The 25,187-nt window shown below is 34.4% G+C and overlaps 2 protein-coding genes and 1 long non-coding RNA gene across 4 annotated transcripts in view; 2 read left to right on the forward strand and 1 right to left on the reverse strand.

The window, feature by feature from the left end:
* LOC132708139 (uncharacterized) overlaps positions 1-12,608 on the reverse strand; it is a 35,449-nt gene extending 22,841 nt beyond the window's left edge. The window contains exons 1-3 of one of the 2 annotated variants that reach the window (XR_009619842.1): positions 12,459-12,608; positions 12,151-12,374; positions 11,817-11,927 (exon numbers count right to left, since the gene is read on the reverse strand). This is a non-coding gene — a long non-coding RNA (uncharacterized LOC132708139). The remainder of the gene's footprint in view (positions 1-11,816; positions 11,928-12,150; positions 12,375-12,458) is intronic. The other variant, XR_009619841.1, reaches the window with a different exon arrangement.
* Positions 12,609-13,377: 769 nt separating this feature from the next.
* On the forward strand, positions 13,378-17,159 carry LOC132701523 (uncharacterized protein K02A2.6-like). Its single transcript, XM_060669516.1, has 2 exons — positions 13,378-15,271; positions 15,338-17,159. The coding sequence occupies exon 2, from the start codon at positions 15,771-15,773 to the stop codon at positions 17,043-17,045; it is 1,275 nt and encodes a 424-aa protein (XP_060525499.1). The 5' UTR covers positions 13,378-15,271; positions 15,338-15,770; the 3' UTR covers positions 17,046-17,159.
* On the forward strand, positions 13,541-15,300 carry LOC132696929 (uncharacterized protein K02A2.6-like). The gene is made up of 4 exons (XM_060662120.1): positions 13,541-13,732; positions 13,946-14,344; positions 14,395-14,665; positions 14,729-15,300. The coding sequence occupies exons 1-4, from the start codon at positions 13,541-13,543 to the stop codon at positions 15,298-15,300; spliced, it is 1,434 nt and encodes a 477-aa protein (XP_060518103.1).
* Positions 17,160-25,187: the final 8,028 nt, after the last annotated feature.

Here is a 25,187-nt window from a genome sequence, read left to right on the forward strand (position 1 = left end):
GCCAGCTATATATTTACTTAATGATGGTATTAATTTTACCAATATGGAACAAAACAAGAGATTAATTAATTAAACCTTAAGGATTTTATACTTTTCCCCAATACCACAATAAAAAAAGTACATTTGGTTTATAAATTTGTAGATCACCTCTCGGATTGGCATTTTCTGAAACCGCATGTCTACCATTAAATAAAATGGCAGTTGACGACACATGTACAATGATGTCCAATTCCTAAGACTGAAAACAATACTAGAAACAACAAAGTCCCCTGAATTTATTCAGAAAATTAAAAATATGTTTTATCCATCTAAATCTATACTGCACCTTCAAACTAATCCCCATCGACTGCAACACATTCCTCAACACATTTTTTATATTTGGTTTTTGGTATGTCCATTAGTGCTTCCTGCCATTTTTCCATTTCTTCCTCTAGGCTGCCGAAACGCGTTTCCCGTAATGGTTTTTTGACTCGATTCAGCAGAAAGAAGTTACAGGGAAACGAATTCGGGGGGTGTGCGATAGTATTTGTTGTTCTTTGTCAAAAAAATACGAATAATGATGGCATTGTGCGACGGTATGTTATCAGGGTGCAAAATCCGCGAGCTTTCTAGCCCCAATTCTGGTCTCTTTCATCACGCAAGTGTCTCATATCGCACAAATAATACTCTTTGTTTAGTCTCTGGCCTTCTACCATTCTACCTACTTTGCCATTGCGTTCATCATCTTTGACTGTCTCACGCCTCTTTTGAACCACTCGTGGCACTGGTAAACGATCATTTGTTTTAGAGAATCGTTGCAAAACACTTTTACAACATTTGTAGCGTTCGCGCACAATTAAATCCATTTTTAACGCAAAATTTTATACAAATTCTTTGTTGCAAATTTAAATCCATTTTCGAGATTGTAAAAAGTTGCAAACTCAAATCAGAATGGGTGCGCCACAGGGTTGGCCACCAAAAAAAATGCATCTCCTATTTACTGTACTGTGAAACCGTTTTTTTATTAATTTTATGAATCGTGGATTAAATTTCGATGCAAAAGGAAAGGAAGTTAATTTATAAACAACTTTAATTTGGTGATTTTTTTATTTGTTATCAAAAATGAAATGTATTTATTATATATCAATTCATCAATGAATTCATAACATAACCAAGCAAACCATCTTTAGAGTTAAAAATTCTTGTATGCTTTGGATGAGGGAAAATAACTTAACTAATGCTAACTGAAAATAAGTGCCAAGTGCTTTTGTATAGGGGCTTGTTATTTTATTGTTTAACTTCTATTTTACTTAGAGGAGACAGGTTAAAAAAGAACACGTCTGGTCGTACCGCAACCCGGTAACAAAGTACTTTTTATTTGACATAGTTTTCTTAGATCATGGGATCCAAAAGTACAGCATAGTAAAAAACTAAAATCTAAAGCCATCACGGTATATAGGATTGATACAATAAGATCATGTGACAGGGCTGCAGCTTATCAACTTTTAAGATTTTCTCAAGTATTTCCGAAACTACTTGGAATGTTAAAAATATCTAAACCGCATATTGTTAAGGACTGAAATTACCAATGTTGCTCTAGTTTAACAACACTCGTTTCCCTTATAATTTCCAAGATCACGATGGTGGAGTTCAATTTTGTATTACCTGCGAAAAAGGAACTTCTATAAATAATTTTTATTCTACCATCCACCACGAATCACCCTGTATAGTGATGAAAAATAATTATATCTATTATATAAAAATTATTAGTAAGCAAAAAAAGTCTGTAAAAAAAATAGATATCTGAACATTCCTGTGTGTTATGTCGTTGTCTAAAACAAATTTTTGTTTTATTTTGATAAGTAAAATGATTTCATTTAAAACAAAAAAATGCTAAAAAAGTTAATGGAAAAATAGATCTTTCCAGTACCATTAAGTGAATGCCCAATAATTATTGAAAAGGAGCCATATACCTACAGAACTATAATAATAAGGATCAAAATGAAAAAACAATAAAATTAAAAAATTGCCGCAAATACATTAACCACGTATTCTGTGACCCAAAATAAGGATAAATGTTCATATAACCTAGGGTCCAAAACGTCTTAGTTTTTAACATACAGGCTGTTAAATTTAAAGAGGTCATGGCGATTTTTTGTAAATATTTTTGAAACACGTACAGTTACTAAACCTTTTCGGCTCTATTTAACAAACTAAAACTTAGTACCTATTGGATTGTCTTCAGGGGTGGATAACACAGGGGAGGCGTGTGAAAAATTTGCCCCAAATTTTTTGTTTGTCGAATTTTCGTTAATTTGGACTGCTCAATTTGAAAATCTGTTTTCCTCGTAAATAAGGTACCCTCGTTGCACCTCGCTAGAACACACCATTTTCGAGAAAAATGCTTTTGAAAATTTAATTACAAATTATTTTATCGTTTACAATCGAGGTGCAGATTATCATTAGTGAGTTAATGACGCGTTTCATTTGTTTGTGTTGCTGGGTAAATAAAAATTAAATGTCAATTATTTGACAGCTTTCAATTTTGTTCATTGTTGGTAAAAAATAGTTTCAAAACGTTGAAAAGTTATGTGAACGGTATCATTTAATTCATTAATCATGATTTTGAAGCGCCGCGCCGCCTTAACCGGCGATGCTTATTTTGAAATTAGCCTTAATGCTGATGCATTACAAATCATCCAAAAATATCTCCCCTTGAACGAAATGCCCCCTACCCCTAAAACGAAATTCTGGATCCGCCGCTGAATTAATGTAACAATAGCAGTGGTGAAATTGTAAATTAAAAAAACAAATGATATTACTTACTGCTAATCGGGGTATTCCCGAAAGAATGGAAACAGTTCGAATACTCCTTATTGGGTCATCTTCATTTAAATTCAGTGCATCTTCCACGGTCTCCCCTGTCCACGATTACGTTCAAATGATCCATGCTCGACTAAATGCCTATATGCATTAATAAAAACTCGACGATTAGGAAACCTCCTACGATACTCTTGTACCGCCTCCCCAGCTCTGCCATTGCAAATGCCGTATACAAAATGAATATCTGCTAATTCTCTATTTGAAAACTCCATCAGCTTTAAATGGCTTATTTTTTATCAACAATAAATTATATATATACTTTTTATTAGAATAATTAGCTTTACAGTTAATAGTTCGATTTGTCTTTCGTTAATCAATGGATTTATAAGGACAATTCAAGTAAAAAACTAACCAAAATTATTTTTTACCAACAATGAACAAAATTGAAAGCTGTCAAATAATTGACATTTAATTTTTATTTACCTAGCATCACAAACACACGCACAAATGATTATCTGCACCTCGATTGTAAACATTAAAATAAAAAAAAGTAATTAAATTGTCAAAAGCATTTTTCTCGAAAACGGCGTGTTCTAGCGAGGTGCGACAAGGCTACCTTATTTACGGAGATTTTCAAATTCTGCAGTCCAAATTACGAAAATTCGACGAACAAAAAATTTCCGGCAAATTTTTAAGACGCCTTCTCCGTGTTGCCCACCTCTGAAGACAATCCAATACTAAGTTTTAATTAGCCCAAAAAGTTCAGTAACTGTACCACATTCTAGTTAAAAGTATTTACGTGTTTCGAAAATATTTACAAAAAATTGCCATCACCTCTTCATTTAACCTTATTTTGGGCCACAGAATACGTGGTTAAAATATTGACGTCTAATTTCGGCACACCCTGTATATAATTATGTAATAGAATAAGTTAGTTACACGAAAAGGCGTAGTAAGAATTATTAGAATGATAGCGCTAGTTATGTACAATGATTTCTACGTAATAAGGATAGGACACCAGGAGATCTACGATGTCTGCATTTGGCCACGATGGTACTATGAAGAGACCGTGAGATTCACATTGTCAGCTTTTCCGATACGAACCTATAAAGTCTTAGTTTTAAGTAATATGATTATTCTTGTTGTAACTGCTGCTGCAGAAACTCTTAATTTTCGATTGTATTTTGAAAATAAAGTTTTTAAAAAGTCACCTCGTGTTCGCTTGAACATAATTCGCATGTTGACAACTTTGGTTTTTGATTGTTAGGTCGACAATATAGTTATATGGCCATAGTTTTACACATTATTGATTTCCGTTTAATTTTTTGTGTTTATACTGCAGCGGCGAGATAACAACCTTGGGGCTTTTGTTATATTTTTTTTTTCTCGAGCGGTATCGTGCTACTGTGTGCGTGTGTTTAACAGCCTATTGGACAGATTATTTGATTTATATTATAATATGGCTACGCGACGCCATAGAACGACGTCGGATAATTCGGACGAGTTTTGCTCCACCGCCGACTTCGTCACGCAACGCGGCGAGCGATGAACCTCGTATTTCAACAAGCTCAATTGGTGGATTCTTTAATGGAAAAATTATCACCGCAGGATTCGGACAGGCCTCGCGTTGCCCACCAATTCCTATATTAAACCTGATCGCGTACCGGAATTTGCCCTAAGTAATCCAGCTTTAAGTAGTACTAAACGAGTTTACAAAATTGTACAACTAGCAGAGTTACAAAACTGGGATGAGCCTATGAATATATTTGTCATGTAAAATAGATTACCCGGAGTGGCAAGGAGGGGGGTATGATAATCTGACATCTTATAATTATACATGGACCGAATGGAAATATTTATTAGTTGATACTTTTCCTAAAAACCAAGATCTATCTGCGAAAAATGTAAATTTTTGTAAAAATTCATAAATTATGGCTGTCGTATTACAGAACGAGATGCAGTCTTGTGTGTTATTGATGGAATATACGAACCAAATATCCAGGCTGGTGCTAGGGCTGGACGGTATCAAACGCCTAAAGCTCTCTATGCCGAAAATTTTTCAACTCTGCAAATGTATAGCAATAAGTCGATAAGAGAAAAAATTTTGCTATCGAAAGCAATACCCATACATAAATCTAAAAAAGCCTATAATGACAAACACATATCTGGGAAAAAGGCGAACGGAAAATGTTTTAATTGCAAAGAAAACGGGCATAACTGGAACAAATGTCCCAAAAAGCTTGTAGTCACATTATAAAAGATTATCGTGTGAATAGACAAGAAGCTCATTTAGCATATGGGGATAAACCCAACCAAACATATATTTGATATTTTGAGATAGACGGGCAGCTCTCAGTGACAAATTTTACGTCATGCGAAAATTTGGTTCACTAAGCCTGTGCCCATCGTAAGAGGGCTTCCAAATTTTTAAAACAGGCGGATTTATTAGGATTAAGTACTAGCATATATTAAGTGATAGAATCGTAAAAGCTACTGAAATCAGAATACTGTTACTTCCTTCATAAACGCACTTCTCAGTGTCATCGGCAAAAAGATGATGATCACAAAATGGTAAAACCTGAATGTAAAAATCGCAAAAAGAAGTTAAACTAAAATACAACGCTGCGGTACTCCTTTGTTAACAAACAAAGGCCAAAGTATGATACATATTTACACGACACTTCACTGAATCCTATGTAACGCAAAAACGCTTTTACAATTATATCTATATCTAAAACATAATTGTTTCGAGGGCAAAATACTGTAATTATTGAGAAATGCTCTTATTTGCTTATCCATTATTTTCTCTAGAATGCGATTGATCAAACTCGGTAGGTTCTTTTATTTTAGTCAGCGGTACGTGGGGTAACAAAGTTGCACTAAAGTAATATTAATACTACCGCTTTCTGTTACTTTAGCCTTAAGAGTGTCAATTATGTTAACCACTTCAATCTTGTCAGTTAAGCTAAAGTTAAATTGTGCTTCAATGCTATCAATAATGTTATTTTTATAAAAGTTAAGAAGTTCTGGGCTGGGTAAGTTGTTACAGACAGTGGAGCTTATAGAAGAATTAATAATAGCATCTGCATTATCAAGACAATTAGAGCTTTTTGTTTGCAAATATGTTTTTCTTTCCCAACAGAGAACTTTGTTCCCTAGTTTTTGCATAAAATCGGAATTAGAGGACCTGTAAATATTTCTTAAGATAATACTATTATTTTGAACTTCAATTTTTACCTACAAATATTCGATCAACTGACTCTGATAACAGATACATAAAATATAAAAATGAAATACTCATTCAAAAAGCTGTTGGACAAAGTGTGAGTATATAATATCGTATCTATTTTTGATAAATTTTTGTGTTTTAATACTTTTTTTTGTTTTAAATATGTTTGATAAGAAATATGAAATTTTTGAAAATAATTAATTGGTGGCAGAAATTGGTGTTAGTGATCAAACTACGTGGGTAATTTTTGAGGCTGGGAAATTGATTTAGATAGAAATTTTTTTAAGAAAATAGATGGAGACTTGGAGCAGTTCTTTTACATTAGAACGTGATTGTTAGTAATTATTTTACATTTGTGGTTGAATTAGTTTGGATGCTTAAATATTAGGATAACGTTTTTATTTATTTTTTAGTACTTTCACTGAATATAATATATGGTTTATATGTAAATGTAAACATAAAAATTACATGACCGTTTACAGAAAATTAAATCCTCATTGGCAAATTTCGATTCATTCACTTAATGATCGGTTGATTACAGATAGTAAATTTGTAAATTAGGTCATAATAAAACATCGGAAATCATGGATATTTGGAATTAAAGTGTAATTAGTATTGGGAGGCAATGAGTGATAAAAAAGCCTTGGTACTGACCAGAGGGCTTCCAGATTTTTAAAACAAGCGGAAGTTGCAGAGGAGGCCATGGCGCATTGGGAACGATAGATACCTTCGAGAAACGAAATATAGAAACGCGTCATGAATTTCAGCAAACCATGCAGAGATTGAAAGACGTGTTTTTTATTATTATTTTAATTGTAACAACATATTGAAAAAAATTATAATTTTGATTGGTTTATATTTATGAACAGGTTGTTCCTGATTGCTTTTAAGTCTGCCTTTTAATATATTTATTAATATCTATCTATTTTGACCGACAAAAATTTATGCCGAAAAATTAAATAGTTTTTGAGGATTTCGGAATCCATAAGGGTTCAAAAATTTTACCTTCTTTACCTACACATATGTTTCCATTGGAACTGAACAACATCAAACATTATGACGGTAGATAAACCTACAGGTGGGAGGATATGCTTTTTGGGGACTCATAAAGAAAGGCTAATGAAAGGACAAGTTTAAGATAGAGGGGACCCATAAAAAAATAAAACAGATAATTCACATTTTGAAAAGTGCATTGCTACCCGTTCATCATTGATATCCGAATAATCTATTTATATTAGTGATGCTTATTTTATTAACCCTTGTCAAGTTTCAATTCGATAAAAAATCGAAAGCAAAAACTTAAATTACCGTAAACAATTATTTTGAAAATTTATGAGTATAAAAATTAAATTGCAGTATTTTCAAGTAAGATTTGCATATTACTGTTTAATCAAAAAGGTATAGTTAGGTACCTTCCGTCTGCAATTAGACCTAACATAATATTATTTTGCTCTATTTACACCAAAAAAATTGACCGGCCAATTCTACAATTTGATGAATTAGATTGAAGTATATTTAAGTAAGGCTTGTCTATTAGATATTGTTTAATCAAGAAGGTGTAGTTATGCGCATTTCCTATGCAATTAGTCTTAACCTGCCCATATCTACTGCAATTAACACCCATGTCTACTGCATTTATATATATTTTAACTTTTACGTCAGGACGAGATTTCCCCTCAAGAGCAACAGTATAATCATTAGTGGGGATAACTTGTACAATTGCCCCAGTAACCGCCACTACACTGACATTTAAATTTTTTCAATTTAATCAATTAAAGTAGCATGGGCGTTATTACGACAATTAGGTAGAGTGTTTTTGTTTGTTTGCTTTATATAATATTAAGTATTTTTAATTCATGCCACTTCTCTCGAGAATTATAATCTTATATATATTATTATCCGAATAACGATTTTCCGAAATCCGGTTTATCCGAAATAAACTATCAAGAAACAAAAATTCAGAGCGCTCCAAGTGTATAATAACGTTTGTTATTCAAAAAGAGTAGTTTTATTTTGACATATTTCACAAAATGCACTGCCAGGGCAATAAATGTAGGCGTTGTTATCGGCTTGCAAGAAAAACTTAAAGCGGTTCAAGTATTAGATAAGAGTGATTTTTAAAAAAATATAGTAAATGATTTAGATGTAAGCGTAAGTACGGTTCCAGAGAAAAAATCGCAATGGTGTAAGTGCTGCAACCAGACTAGGTCTACACTTGTGACGAAACGGGCTTGAACTTCAAAATGTTGGCCTCAAATACCATAAGTAGTTTTTTTTAAGAGCACAGAGTACCCCAGAAAATGTGTTGTGTTACTAGACAATGCTCGTGCTCGCTCAACTTGAAAGCAATATTTTTTTCACCTGCTGTAACTTCTCTCATTTTGGATAATCGGGACTGTACTTCATCTGTTTTTTAAGAAATATGTAATTTTTTAAAAATCGGGAAATTGAATTAGATATTTTTTTTAAGAAAATATACTTGGGTTTGTTGTTTTAGATTGAAACGTGATTGTTATAATTTTTTTTACGAATGCCTTAATTTATTTTAAAGACTGATATTACGTTATAATTTGTTTTCTAAAATTTTTGAAGCGTCGATGTCGTGTTTTTTGTGTTCAATTGGAGATACATGTTGAGACGGTGAATTTGGTGATATAATTCTGTTTCTCATACTTATTGATTTTTTTTATTATAGTATTTGTATTTATTATTATTTTTTTTGTGTCGTGGATTTCGTGTTTGTTTAGTGACATCTTGGTTTAACATTTTCATGTTTTTGTGGTTTTAATCCCTTGAGTAAATTTAGTTAGTTTGTGTTGTATAGTTAGTTGATAAGTATACTATATGAATTCTACACTCTGTTTCATTTTGTTTGTTGTTAGTGAAGAGACAACCTTGAGTTCTTGCAGTTCTTAGCTACTTTTTTTGTGAAACAAAACATGACGTTAACAAAAATACACGGTCATTTTGGTTTTTTTTGACGTAGAAGTTTGTTTTTTTAATCGTACGCACAATTTGGTATGTATATCAGTATGGGGTTATTTATATTAATGAGCTCACAAAAATGATTTTTTAAAATTTTCATAAATATATTTGCCCTAGACCTTGGATTTATTAAATATTTAAATATTTTAAATAGTTTCCTTATTTTATTACTTGTATAATATGCATGAAGCAATTTTATTTTGAAAATTTCTTAGATGACTCGGAAAATGCAAGATTTTGAGGTATATGAATTAGTAGTGAGTTCACCGTGAATTGACTAGTCAAATTCGATCAAAATGTTTTAAATAACATCTTACACTTGTAGAGTGCTATCTATCATAATAATGTGTATTTTATAATAAATGATTATTTGTTTGTGATGTTCAATGGAATACCCGGAATACATATTTAGCGATTATCGATCGACTCAATTTAGTTTTGGTTAGTTTGTTCGTCTGATTACCTTTATTGAAAATACTTCTGCCATTTGTCCGTCACAAACTGTGCTTGATAAAAGAAGAAATAACTGCATTAGTAATAAAAAAAAATGATATTGCATGTACTGGTACGCCCAATACAGCATATTCATTTATCCTAAATATCAAGGGGAGAATCTAGCTCCACAAGAACTGCAATAAGCGACTATGTTAATCGTACAACTTAGAAATTGAAATAATCGAATATGGACAACCGTAAAAACCATGAAATCAATATGTAAAATATCATGACTTGGTGGAATAATTAGCAAAAAAAATCGGTTTGAACAAAACTACTAAGAATGCCGGTCTCCTCAGCTTCTTGTGAAAGGAACTGGTCAACTTGGGGAATTAGTCTCACACACAACTTATCACTGCCTATTTGTCTCAATAATTAACCATGTTTATTATTTTTGTTTGTTTTGAAATAGTGTAAAAGTATTTCCAAAAAAACTTTTAAATATTATTTGTTTATTATTTTAAGTTAAAATAGAAATATGAAATATGTTTTGGTTAATTTTCTAGTTTTTATTTTTTGTTAAAATGAAGATGTGTTATCTTATTTCAATGATTATATTTAAAAAAAATTGTTTTTATTCATTTCATTGTACTTTTAAAATTAGTTTGGTCAATTTACACCAAAAAAATTGACCGGCCAATTCTACAATTTCATGAATTAGATTGAAGTATATTTAAGTAAGGCTTGTCTATTAGATATTGTTTAATCAAGAAGGTGTAGTTAGGCGCATTTCCTATGCAATTAGTCTTAACATGCCCATATCTACAGCAATTAACACACATAACTACTGGATTTACATATTTGAAGAGTGGAAATGTCAAAGGCGGTATGTGCCATTTTTTAATATATTACAATTGTCGTACGTGCCCCCGCCACATATGCAAATTCAAACAGTTTTTTTTGAGTATCTCAAAAACATACTTTTGGCACATATCCATCCCCTTTGGCATTTCCACTCTTTATTTGTTAACCTCCCTCTCTTCAAAAGTAACAATATAATTATTAGCGCGATAACTTGAAAAGTAATTACCTCGGTAACCGCCACAACTTCAATTAAAATTTTTGTCTTTCAGTAGATGCAGTAGTTAACATGGGCATAGCTTCCATATAGAACTAATGAAAATGATTGAAGATTTCATAAACCAAAAACTGATTAGCAAATTGAGATGTTCAAAATTCCATGCCCATTTTATTAGCCTATTTCCTACTCCCGTTAACATTAAGCTTATGATATTTATATTATGATAAGAAACGGGTCTTGGTCAGTTACTTCTTGCCTATTCTTCATATCAATTCAGTGTCAAATATTATCTGAAATCTTTGCCATTTTGTTGAAAGTATCTTGATTTAGTATCTTCACGATTCAGCTCACAGAGAAATAACTCCAAACCCTATTTATTAGATGAATGAAAATACTTTTGTTGACCAATGTCATGTTGATGACCAATTTTCTTAGGTAAGCATTTACTTGAAACGTAGAAGCAAAACAAATCAATAAAATACAACAAACTAAACTCATACAAATAAAAGACTCACCCACACTCACAAAATGAAAAAACTATCTGGGATACACTCAAAAATAGTAATTTCTCGCTATGCTTGTTTACAAGCCACAGACTGGAAACGGCCATATAACATTGAAAATAATTTGGTGTGTTTATTAGTTTTTCAGCAGTTCCTACTCTAATCTGAAGTGACGAGTGACATTAGCTTGTCCTAATATCTCTAAAATCTTGTTCAAAGGTTCTCTAAAAGAATTAAATGTGTACTGCAACTTATAATAAATGTGTATGTGTTTCAAATTCGAATCTCACCATTAGGATCTCGGTAACGGTAAGAGATACAGGGTGACCTAAACTAGGGCAAAGTTGCACATCGGTGAGTTCATTAATATCCTGCTTTGAAATTGAACTTATTTTTCTTACTTCCGAAGATATGGCGGAAAATCTGAAACTTCCAGTTTTATTTTCATTTTTTTTATGTCTTCATTTTAAAACTTACCAAAAATTTGTAAGTACATTCTCATTGATCCTAATGATGAAAGTCGAATTTGAATCACCCGGTATACATATACGCCTTTTGACAGCAATATTCTGGAAAAGTGTAGAAGTTCCAACAGCAGTCCTGCACATATTTTGTACCTTTTGATTAACTTTATCAAACTACATTCAATCTGTGTGGTAGTATGAATAATAAAGTTATAATGAAAAAAAAATCAAATGTGTTATCAACTCTAGATCAATGAATATTCGTATTTTGAAATTAAATAAAAATGTAGATTTTAATTTCCAGTATAGATACTTACACTGTGTAGAAGGACCAGCAGCAGCTATGTCCATATTTTGTATCTCTACATTTGCTGCATCAGACATCAAAAAATCAGAATCAGTCGCTGCATTAGTGGCATCAGTTGTATCTGAAATTAAAAAAATGAATATTAAGTTTTTGCAGAAGAAGTTGGATGAAATTGTAAATTGAAAAATTCAGACACTGGCAAGCTGAAAAAAGTTTAGTAAATATCTATTTAAAATATATAAGTCAGATATAACTGAAATAATTCAATATTTTATCAATATAAATAAAATAATGTAGAAAGTCACGGGGGATAAGCAAACAGGAAACTGCTGTTGGTTTAATACCTCTCCTTTCTTATAATATGATATCACTTGGAATGCAATGATAATCACAAACGACATATTTTCTGTCCACTGTGAAAACTTCGGGCCCTTTTGGTTTAACTCTATCCACTCATAACTTGCATATGTTTGGAGAGTTTTTCTGAAAACGATGCCTCATGTTGGTTCGGCTACACAGCACGCTTAAGTTTTAGTCGAAATATCATTACTAATATTCTCTGCACGTTCTACAACAAATGGAAATACATATATAAAATTACTTATTACAAATTGCAGACCAAACACTAAAGTAAGCAAGTATTTTAACTCACTTTTCTAAATGAAACCACAAACTCAAAACATACAAAGTCAAATCAAAAATCCCATAACTATGAACACATACACACAAAAATCGCCTAAAAAATTCTTGCAAAACGCACATCTCAAAATGGGGTGAAAAAGTCAAGGGGACTTTTGATTCATAGTGGTGCCATCTCTGGCTCTTCTATTGCAAAGCGACGTCTCAAGCACCATCTCTTATTCGTCTCATTTTCAAATTAGAAATAGAGTTGTGTCAATCGTGATTGATTCGGTCACTTATTAAATGTTTTCCAATGATCGAACGAACGAATCCTGTTTATTCGTAATGATTCGAACACATTTTTCGCTCTCACTGCGGCCCTGACCGGTCTGAAGTGAGACGACGATCGATGGATCGACCGTACCAACACAAATCGAATTCCCCTTGCGGAATACGGTTCATTTGAATGGTTTAAGATTGAAATGCACGACAGAAACAGACCACGGAAAAGGAATGGAGTATTATAATAATTGTAGACGAATTGCGATATCGATTGGTCGATTTGCTTATGTATTGAATTGAATATTGAATGAAATATCTATTTCCACGCAGATGTTTAATTTGAACAAATTAATGTATTACTGGAACAACCCAATATGTCGCACCTATTTTGATAAAATCATGATGCAATAAAAAGCTAAAGACAGCTAACTATCTATGATTCTAACTAAAACAAAAAATATAGACACAACAATAATTCTAATTCAAATGAATCTGAATCGGTCGTCCGGACTCTTCTGATTCAGTGCCGCTTATGATTTTGTGGTGTATTTGGCAACACCGCGGGCCGACCAAAAAGGCAGTTTCAGCCGATGTGTCCAAGAGGCAAGAACGTTTCCACGTGCAGTACCGTGGTCATATAAAGAACCTGTATTTTTGTGATATTAAAGTGGAACTAATTAACTTTACTGTTTTCTTTCGAAAACCCAGTCCGCCGACATATCATTTTGGCGACAAGGATGGGATGCCACGAGTATTCGCGCTAAAGTCTGTGAAGAAACGTGTCACTTTGCCCGGTACGTAAGCGCGACACGCCAGCCGAAAAAAGTTAACATGGCGTCCTTCGGAAATATTGAACGTTTCAACGTTAACGATTCGAAAAGCTGGGACTCTTACAAGGAACGCCTCGACTTTTACTTGACCGCTAACGACATAACGGACGCGGGAAAGAAAAAGGCCGTATTTCTGAGCATCTGCGGACCGGCGACCTACGACATAATTCGATCGCTCATAGCACCAATGAAGGTAACGGAAAAGACCTACGAGGAAATAATCACGTAAACGCACGCGAAAAGGTAAACAAAGACCCCTCGAAGCTGAAAACAAGCGTTTCCCGAGTTTCCAAAAGGTGTTTTCGCTGCGAAGAAAAGCACTCACCAGACTCGTGTGTTTACAAAAACGCAAAGTTGCAAATTTTGCGGCAAAATAGGACACGTAGAACATGCATGTTTCTCAAAGAAAAAACATTCAAAACAAAAACCAAAAGTGAACCAACAATCTAGTGAAAGCAATTTCAAAAACGTGCCACAAAATGAGCACAGTTCGGAAGACCAGGTGTACCATTTTTCGCTTAACAATGTGAAATCGGACAGCATCACTGGTAAATATCTGGTAGACGTCCTCCTGAATAAGAAACCGATAAGAATGGAAATCGATTCGGGCGCTGGATATTCCATAATATTCAAATCAACCTTTCAAAAACTTTTCATGGACAATCCTCCAAAAGTGAAACCATGTAACTTAATTCTACTAGATTACCAAAACCAGCTAATTTCGACAATTGGCGAGTGTTACGTGAACGTACAACGAGGACAAAAAAGTGCTACCCTTCCAGTTATTGTTACTGAAGGCAACCGAGCAAGCCTGCTTGGAAGAAACTGGTTTGGAAGGCTAGGTTTAACTATTAGAGGAATAAATCAGATAAATCAGACCTTGTCAAGGAATACCTGGAAGTATTGGAGTCAACTCTAGGGAAATTCAAAGGGCCTCCCGTAAGTTTTTCCTCATATCCGAACATCAAGCCTATCGTTCTCAAAGTCCGAAAGATACCGTTCGCTTTAAAGGACAAGATTGATCGTGAATTGGATAGACTTGTCGATCAAGGTGTGCTGGAGCCAGTGACTCATCCAAAACGGGCCACTCCCATTGTTGTTGTCGCCCAGGACAATGGTGACGGAAGTACCATAAACTAGGCGTTGCGTACAGACCCCTATCCAGTTCCGTCTGTTCAAAATATATTAGCAGCTCTAGCAGGTGGTAAAATATTCGCAAAACTAGACATGGCTCAAGCTTACCTGCAGTTGAGTGTAGATCAAGAAGCTGCAGACGCACAGACCATTATCACACACAAAGGACCTTTTAGGAGCAAACGCTTACAATTTGGTGTCTCCGTGGCACCCCAAATTTTCCAACGTTTCATGGACATGAGACTCACCGGAATCCCAGGAGTTCTTCCATATTACGACGACATTCTCATAGTTGGACATTCCGAAACAGATTTGGACCGTAAAGTGCGTGAAGTACTTACCCGTTTTCGAGAAGATGGACTTAATCTACGCCGTGATAAATGCATTTTTCACACGAAATCTATAGAATTTTTAGGTTTTAGTATTAGTGCAGAGGGAATTCGACCGACCAAAGAGAAGGTGAAAGCAATTGTTAACGCGCCTGCGCCAACCAACAAAACGGAATTGCAAGCTTTCCTCGGTTTGATAAATTTCTACCACGTTTTTCTTGAAGACAAAGCAACGATTGCTAATCCATTGCATGATCTGCTACATAAAGGTCTCTTGGCAGTGGCATGCAGAACATGAAAAAGGGTTCAACGTTCAAAGAATATCCTAATTACAGAGCCCATACTAGGACATTAAACAGCTCTTCCTTACTTGCGATGCTAGTTCATTTGGGGTTGGATATGTCTTCAGTCAACCTGACGACTCCGGTAGAGAGGTCCCAGTGGCGTACCACAGTCGCACATTATCCTCAACAGAAAGGAATTTCTCACAACTGGACAAAGAAGCTCTCGCTATCATTGTAGGAGTTAAGAAGTTCCACGATTACCTATATGGACGAAAATTCTGCATCCGAACGTAGGTTTTTTAGCCCGAGGAAGGGAATCCCAGAAATCCTTTCACTGAGATTGTTAAGATGGACTCTGATGCTCACAGAGTATGACTACAATTTACACCAGGTTCCAGGCTGAAGAATTGGCAACGCCGACGCGCTTAGTCGTTTACCCCAGAAATTAAACACTCCAGAACCACCCAACGCACCCGATGTCTTGATGTTTGAGAACATCCCGGAAAGAGTGGTCGCCAGTGAAACAGCCAAGGATCCAATTCTATCCAAAGTTTTACAATGGGTATGGAAAGGTTGGCCGATGGAAAGATCTAAATTCCCTGACGAATTTCAGCCTTTCTTTCAACCACAGAACGAAATAAGTTGTTACCAAAATTGTTTGCTTTGGGGAACCAGGGTCATAACACCTCCAGGAGGGAGGAAAAGTGTGATCGATCTTCTTCATTCTGGACACCCAGGCATGGTAAAAATGAAGGCTTTTGCTCGCTCATACGTTTGGTGGCCAAACCTTGACTGTGACATTGAAAATAAAATCAAAACTTGCTCCGAGTGCCAGGAAGCACGAAATATGCCTAGAAAAGCTCCTGTACATGCATGGGAATGGTCTCGTGCACCCTGGACACGACTTCACGTGGACTTTGCAGGCCCCATGAATGGTAAATCATTTTTAATTGTAATTGATTCATTCTCTAAATGGCTGGAAGTTCGTTTGGTTCCGAACACGTCAAGTGCAGCGACTATCAAAGTCATGAGGGAAAATGGTACAGCTTTTACATCCGAAGAATTTCAACAATTCCTCAAAACGAACCAGATTCGTCAAGTTTTGGTCGCTCCCTACCATCCAAGCAGTAATGGACAAGCAGAACGTATGGTGCAAAATGTAAAAAATGCACTCAAGAAGATGGGGAACGAGAACGTCCAGTTAGCTTTGTCAAGATACCTACTAACTCAGCACATTACACCCCACAGCGTAACAGGTCGATCTCCAGCAGATGTCTTGATGGGACGAAAGTTAGCGACGCTTTTAGACCCTATGCAACCAGATTTCACCAAAGAAATGTCAGCCAAGCAAGAAGACAAATACTCTTCTAATGAAACCCCTCGATCTTTCCAAGAGAATGATCCGGTGTTTGTAAGGTCTTACGCTCCCGGTCAAAGGTGGTTACCGTCACCGGTAATAGAATCAACGGGACCGCTCAGCTACAAGGTGAAAACTCCCGATGGTAAAATCACACGCAGACATACCGATCAAATTCGTCCGCGTACACTCACCGAAGAGACCGTACCTGTCTCGGACGGTCAGAACTACGACGTTTCGCGATTCGCGGAATCCTCAGAGATTCTTCCAAGGGTCGTTATCCCTTCACCGTCTGCTGATGGGCCCTCTTTAGAAGAGAACACGCCAGAGCAGGTTTCAGGGACTCCAGTTACTCCCCGGCCGGCCAGAACAAGGCGCCTTTTGGAGGATTACACAACCTAGAGGAAAATCCAGGAGGGAGGAGTGTGGTGCATTTGGCCACACCCCGGGCCGACCAAAAAAGGAAGACTCGGCCGATGTGTCCAAGAGGCAACAACGTTTTCACGCGCGGTACCGTGGTCATATAAAGAACCTGTATTTTTGTGATATTAAAGTGGAAGTAATTAACTTTACTGTTTTCTTTCGGAAACCCAGTCCGTCGACATATCAGAGAATTAACGAGGTCTAGGAATATTATTGCTTTGCGGACAATTTCAGATATATTTGGCTAATTAAATCCCAGTTTTGAGTATCAAATTCCTATTTTGAATTTTAAAGAGATGTTGATTTATTTATTTTTGCTTTTTATTAGAACTAAATTCAATTAGTCTCCAACTCAAAAACTAGAGGTGATAGAAAAAAATCTGATGCTAGTTTTAGAATCAGCACATTCGGTATATCTAAATTCAGTTATTAGTTCTCGGGCACGAAAATTTTTTTTTTATATTTTGTTGGCCTGTTTATTAGTTTACCTCGAAAAGCTAATTTGAGAAAACAGTGGCCAAAACTAGCAAAAAGCAATGGTGCGTGACATTTTTCTTGGAAGAAAAACAAACAAATATGTTCATTTTCCCTTTTAAATTGTAATAAGTCACTACACTGTCACAGAGTGTTTCTTAAGTAATCTAAAGTATTCAAGGAGGCGCCTTTCAAGACATTTGGAGAATTACACAACCTAGAGGAAAATCTAGGAGGGAGGAGTGTGGTGTATTTGGCAACACCCCGGGCCGACCAAAAAAGGAAGACTCGGCCGATGTGTCCAAGAGGCAACAACGTTTTCACGCGCGATACCGTGGTCATATAAAGAACCTGTATTTTTGTGATATTCTTCACGCATTTTTAAGAAAATTTTTCAATGCACATGCCGTACGGACCCTACTGGAAGTAAAAGTAGAAAAAAGTTTTACAACACAAAACCCCTTTGCATGAATACGTTGAGTAAATTGCGTACCAAATTTCATGAGGATAGCTTAAGCGGTATTACGAATATAATGGAAACATCTTTTTCTCTCTGTTTCTGTATCACAAAAGTTAAGACGTTTAGGACATAGGTTCATATGAAGTTTTTTTCTTAAAAAATGCCTCAAAAATCGCTTCCTTGAATATTTTAGATCACTTAAGAAACACCTTGTATAGTTTTCTCTTGAAGGCCTAAAATTTACCAATTTTTAATAATTTTATATTTTATAGTGGCTCAGAAAAGAATAGCTCAATAATAAAAAAAAATGGTAAAATATTATTTTATGTGCGTACACATTAATGGTTTTAAATGAATAGGTATTTATGGGATATTTTTAAAGTGAAAGAAAACGATCGTTTTTGGTTATTTCAAATTACGACGATTGTTGCCTAACAACCGTTAACGATGTCGTTAAGAGTTACAAAATAACCCTCTTAATTATAGGCAATTATATCGGTACAATATTATCACACCTTTAATTCTAATTACCCTTCAGATTGTATTTAAATAAGGTAACCCTTGAAAATGCAATTTATTGTTTGTATCGAGTCGTGAAAAAAGTGTGTTTGTGCTATTCAATAAACAGCGATTATCAAATTTTTGTGAGTTTCATCATCGGCAGAACCTATGGTAGAACACTTAAAAGAAACAAACGTTCTAGAGTCTTGAAGATGATCTGCGCGAAAAGAAAACTATGATAAGTGCTTTTCGGTCGATTTTAGTATTATTGCTATTGAATTTTTTATGCGTTTATTCATTATTTTATCTTCAAACTTTTTTTCAATTTTTTCGGCTGAGAACTGCTGGAGAATGTTGTTGGTTATATATTATGTTCAGCTGACTTGAATTTTAAATTATGAGGTGTTTCATCAAGACTTATGCAAAGCTTTAGTCTAAGCAGTGAAGTTTAAGAAACTGCATAGACGTGCATATATTCCGCCCTTTATTGATAAAATATTTGTTTTATTTTTATTATTATTTGTTTTGTTATTACTTTGATAATTTTTCGCATCATAAATCAATGTTTGACATTAAAGTCAAGTCATACATTTTAGATAATGTACAAAACACATTATTACAAACGTAAACTTCTTAGGCGGACCCGCTTCCTTCAAGCAAATTCATTATACATATTATTTTTGAATCAAATCAAATGCTATCATCTTTACTAAAAGAGCTAAACTAACATTTGCGTCACTTGGTAACCCATGCTAAGTGCGGAATTTGTTGTACCTTTGGTTGCAGAAATGAAGGGGGCTGTTTAATATTTCACTTTTAAATCAATTAATAATCTTTATTACTGCATATCTCGAGTTCAAATTTTGGAAATAAATTACCAATAGTTGTACCTAGGTTTAAACAAAGTTTTAGAAAATACTGAAAGAAAACCCGTAAAAAAATTGGTTATTTTCAATAGCTTAGAAAAAACTCCGATCTCAGTTTTTTTTTTAATTTGCCTAAAACATAGCCCAAACATTTATCTTTACATTTCATTTATGTTATTGCTAAAAAATTTAGCGGCTTTTGAGCTTTAGCGCCAAATCGAAACCTTCAACCCAACTGGTTGTCAAGTCCCAACGATTCAGATGTCGCTAGTTATTACAAATTTGCCAAAAACACGCTTAATTTTAGGAAGCCCAATTTGGGTTTCCTAATTCGGCACCGGGCTTCGCAACGCCTATAAATACCTATAAATTATTCCTGATGTAATCGTGAAAAAATATTTGGATTTACGCATGTGACCAAGCTAGAAATAATTTATTTTTCTTAAGATGTACAATGCATGAGTGTAAAAAATACTATGATTTAGTATAGTTGCCAGATATTATAGTATGCAGGGTGTCCCGAGAATGTGAGAAATTTTCCCGAAGGCGGCCTATGGTTTTTCAAAAGTTCCATAGTGGTCCGCAGGGATTTTTTTTATATATCCGGAAACAATTGTAATGATCCCGAGATCTTGTTATTTCACCGATCCGATCGCAAAAACCTGTGGACATTCCGCTTTCTCCACTGTCTAAAACAACCGGAGTAAACTCAGTCCCCTTAGCTGCTATAAGCCCACAGGGGGCAGCGCTCAAAGCAGTCCGTCGGAGATCTGCAATCGCTGCATCTGTCATCGTACACCCTAGCACCGAGCACCGTAGCCGGCATGAGCGAACTAATTCGTAGTTGTAAAAATGAAAAGAATAACGTATAGGTAAACGGTCCGATACATTCAATATGAAGTCTGAGTATTGGACTAAAACACCATAGGCGTAAAACTGGACTTACACAGTTATTGTCACACCACGACCACTTTTGGTATACCAAAGTAATTCAAGCAGTTTGGTGAACCACGAAGAGAGGGCGAAAGATGGGAGGATTACAAGAAGCAGTTTCTCATTTTTCTTCAGCAGAAAAGTGACGAGTATATTTTGTATATTGCCCTCGACAAATAGATCACTGGCGGCATACTTCTAATTATTTTTATATTGACAAAGTAAACTGCAATGTGCATTGATATACGAGAGTGTTTTATAAAAATTTGACATATGTGCGTCACAGGAATTTTCTGTTTCAAATTTAATTTCTCACGTCACACGAGTTTTCTGTTTCAAATGAATTGCGTATACGTATGTTGATATATGGGTCAAATCCATCATTCTTTCATTTGTTTTTAGATTCATATTACCCAGTTACGTGTTTTATAATGTTTTTTCAATTGACCTTCCTTATAATATATTCATTAAAAGTATGCAAGCGTGAAAACTATCGCTAGACGGTCTATAGTTTTGCCAAAGTTACGTAGCAGTCTGCAGAAGCAAGATAGAAAAATAATGTGGTCCTCTAAGGTTTTTACTGATTCCGGGATCTTGTTTAGGTTTTTGAATGTTATAATTGGTATTGTGTTCCTACCTTGTTTGGCTTATCAATTTTCACAACTTTTGTCTAATCTTTATTTAGGCTTTTTATAAACTGCCTAGGTATTTTAGAAAAAGGCGTCATAACGCTGGAATAAAATGCATTTTTCGTTATACTGACACCAATTCAGGCAAATTAATAAAATTTGTGGTTTTCTATCTGTGGTGAAAGTGATGATCCTATTGGAGCTCAATCTGTCTACCTTCGAGACACAACATGTGCCAGTCTGAAACATCCGTTCTGCACAAGGGTTTCAATTTCGCAGCATCTAAAACTGAGTGGTATCAGTGACATCAAACACTGCGAAAGAAGTCAGGCCAGATGTAGCCCGCGTCGTTAAAAAATCAAAAACGACACCTTTCAAACATCATGGAGGAGTGACCAAAATTTCAACAACCGAGAGTACACCCAAGAATTTGAAATGATTATACCGCAGCGACATTGGTCCATGGGCAAACAATTACTGAGTTTGTAAAAATTATATTCTACATATTGTAACGTTCACTTTTCTTCTTTCGAAGCTTAAGAAAAGAAACGGCAACGGCTAGTCTTTTTTGTAGAGTTTTTGGGTCGTACACTCTGTAGAATGATTCGGACGCCACTACACCTTCACCCAGTTATGTTACTTTTGAAGCCCGCAACTTGTAACAGCTTCTATTTTAAACGGTTTTATACATTTTTTAGATGGTTAGAAATAAGGTATCGGATTAGGTAGAATTAAAAACCACTGATAACCCTCAGATGTTATTTTAATTAAGCCGTTTGAGTGCAACTTAACTCTAAGCTCAAGTTTGTACTCCGATGTTCACGTGGGTACCATGTTGAGATGGCTACGAAAGGTGTGTTTTTTTTATTTTAAAATAACAATTTAACAATTGACTAATGCAAAAAAAATTAAAAGAATTAAACCTTTGATACAGAGTTCGTCCAGAAAAATTATTTGAAAATTATTAATTAAACAAAAAATATATAAAAACACAGTAAATTTACTCCTCTAACGGATACTGATAACTAAAACACTAACTCCCGAATCATTGACCGAAAATAAATACAGCTGTAAACCACTTGATCAAGGGATTTCCGCTACGTAAAACTTGTAAATTAAGGTATTATCAATTAATGTGCGATAAGTTATCAGTTACCCTGTACATTAATACTCTGGTTGTAAATATGTATTGTTGAAATTTAGGTTAAAGATCACCATAGATTTCACATATAAGCCAATCAACATTTAAAAAAAAGTTTGTAAAACCTTGCTCAAATCCTACTTTTGGTGGGCTGGTTCACTGTGCTTGTTTTTGTTATTTGCATTCCATTGAACTATCCTTGATAGGTAGGTGAAGTGCTCGTTTGGCAAACGATACTAGTGCCACAGTGTTTATGGGGTCTGTTCGTACAGTAAGCAGAGCTGGAATTTACAGGTTAAGTTACCCAATCTTGAAACCCTCAAACTACGTTAAGATATAACGACAATCGAAACTGTAATTGACATGCAATCGGTATGAAACAAAGAACCTTACCTATACAAAGATTCTACATGCATCGCATCCTCAATGTACAAAAATAAGGGAGACAGGACGTAAAATCTTGATGAGTCAAGATTTAAATTTTAACATACCAGATGCGCTACATGGCGGAGAAGAAATAAATTGTAATAAAATGTGTATGGTACTTCAATGCAAATGGCACACTGAGTCTTGAAAAACAATTGAATAACAGTAAGTTGGTAATTACTAATTACAAACACAAGATAGAACAGAAAAAACTGCAAAGCTTCGACGGCTAAGGGAATATTGGCTTCATAAAACTTACCGAATACTCCGACTTCACCTACCCCCGCCGCAATAGCGAATATTTTAGAGTCTTTATGGTAAATCCTTAAAGACTGAATATATATAATATACAAAATTATTAAGGAAAGAACTGACAAAAAACGTGAAAACACAAATAAAAAAAAATGAAAAAAAATGTCAGCAATGGAATTTTTTTTTTAATTTTTGTTGGAAATGAAAATAGAAATTTAATGAAAAAAACAAAATAGAAAGAAAAATAAAATTACGTTAATTTTAGAATAATTATACAACTGTATTAAAAAAACTGTGTTAAAAAAATTCGAAAACATAATGTATTAAAGAGTAAATCAACAAATTAAATATTAAAAAATAATTAAAAAAGTGTCCATTGCTGGCGCTTTTCTACATTAACTGATAAGAAAAACATCCACTAATGAATACTTAAATCGAAAGGATAATTATATAAATTTTAAAAATTTATATAATTAAAATGTGTGTCAGGTAAAATATTAAAAAATCAGAAAGCAAAAGTTTATGTAAAAAAAGTTATATTAACCATTAAATTATGGATCGATCCGTAGGTTCGAACCAGATTAAAATATGCAAATTTAATGGAATAATGATAACAAACATATGTCGTTGAACCTCCGATCGGCGAAATCACGATCGAAGAAATGTTATGTTTAAAGCCACCACTGTAGAGGTATTCCCGAATTATTTCCGGAATGCTAACATAACTTTGGATGAGTGCGGTTGGTGCGCTTGGTCATTTACAATTGGTTCGTTAAGGGCGTAGTTGGCAAATTTATTCCGTGTTCGTGAAACAAACAGTCCGACGTTACCATCCTCAAGAATGCATGGATGCCATGGCATAGTTAATATTTATTTCATGGATGTTATACAAATATTAAATAAAATATGTAATTCCTTGGACATTCCTTCAAATGCGGTGGAAGAACTTGACCCCTTTGCCACATAATCTGAAAAAATAGAGTATTGCAAAAATAAAAACAAATCTGCCATTGGCCCGCACGAATGAATTTCTACGTGAAAAGGTTGTCGCTGTGTTAAAGTAATAGCGTCCCGGTGTGTTCTTCTAATAGGAATTTCGGCGTGCCTTCGCCTAGAAGACCGTAACAATACGTTCACCGATACGCCGTTGTTATTGAAATTTGGAAAATGTTGTGAATTAGCTAAAGGAGGGACAGTTTCTTCACGCAAAATTTCATCCTCGTCGCATCGTTGCAAAGCAGGACAGGATGACAATGAAGTAGAATTAGTTGTCTATATTTCTGTTGATGTTGAAGGTGATCTTCGGAGATAGGTTGTGTCTGGCACTCCTCAATCAAAAATAGAAGTGGCATAATAACTGATAAACCACGTAAAATGATATATCCCGCTCTGGGGGTTATCAAAGACGTTAATGGAAAACGATGTAAAATGTCCCGCAAACGCGACCGGTTCGTCCAATAACATGTTGTGAATCGGTATAATTAAATGGCGGGCAATTAAGGACTCAAAAATTACGTTATGTTACAACAACAATTAATTCTGGCTAATCTAAAAAATATAACACTAACCGATTTCTAGTTATATGACTGATTATTAACAAGCATAATTATATCGATTCGCTTCTATAAAAAATATACAAAATTTAAAAAATTATAATTTACTATGAAAGCCGAAAAGTCTGGAAAAAATTCGTAAAGACTTACAAATTTTGCATATTTTAAATATTAAAAGCAAAATACAAAGGTACAAAAACGACAATATTTATGAAAGTTCTTACGTTATTAATTGTCCCTGTCAACAAAAAAATAAATGACATATTTTATATCAAAACTTCAAGTTTCAAAAACTTAAAATTACGAATAAAAAAATACAAAAGAGAAATAATATTAGTAAATGTTTTTTCTACTCCCTTCAGTAAAATACCTAATTATACAACGATCTAGCCTGCGGAGAGTGTCATTTTACATCGTCAGTCTTATTTCCCACAGATCCGGGCCACTTCGGACATTTCCTGGATATTACCGTAAAGGTTTGGGAGCAATCGGATGTTTTCGGATATTATACCCACCAAACAAACTCGTGACTGAAATGCCGTTTACCACACTTGTTACAAAATATACTATTACAAAAGATAAACATTGACAATGTAAAAGCCGAATGATTTCGGACCTATTTTTGAACCATTCATCACCTAATACAACGAAATTAACAATACCATTCAAATCAATGTTTTATATTTTCTAATTGTATAAATTAAAAAAAAAATACATTAAGAAAAAACAAACGATGAAAATATAGCAGCAATTAAATTAATTATAATCGAATGTAATTGGTTATTAATTAAAATGTTACAACAAAACATTTTTCTTATTTTTAATCATATAAATTTAACATCCGTTTGTTAATAAAATAATTCTTAAATAAATTTTAAAAAAATTC

Source organism: Cylas formicarius, unplaced genomic scaffold (assembly GCF_029955315.1).
Source record: "Cylas formicarius isolate icCylForm1 unplaced genomic scaffold, icCylForm1.1 PGA_scaffold_10__41_contigs__length_53128322, whole genome shotgun sequence".
Lineage (NCBI taxonomy): Eukaryota > Metazoa > Arthropoda > Insecta > Coleoptera > Brentidae > Cylas > Cylas formicarius.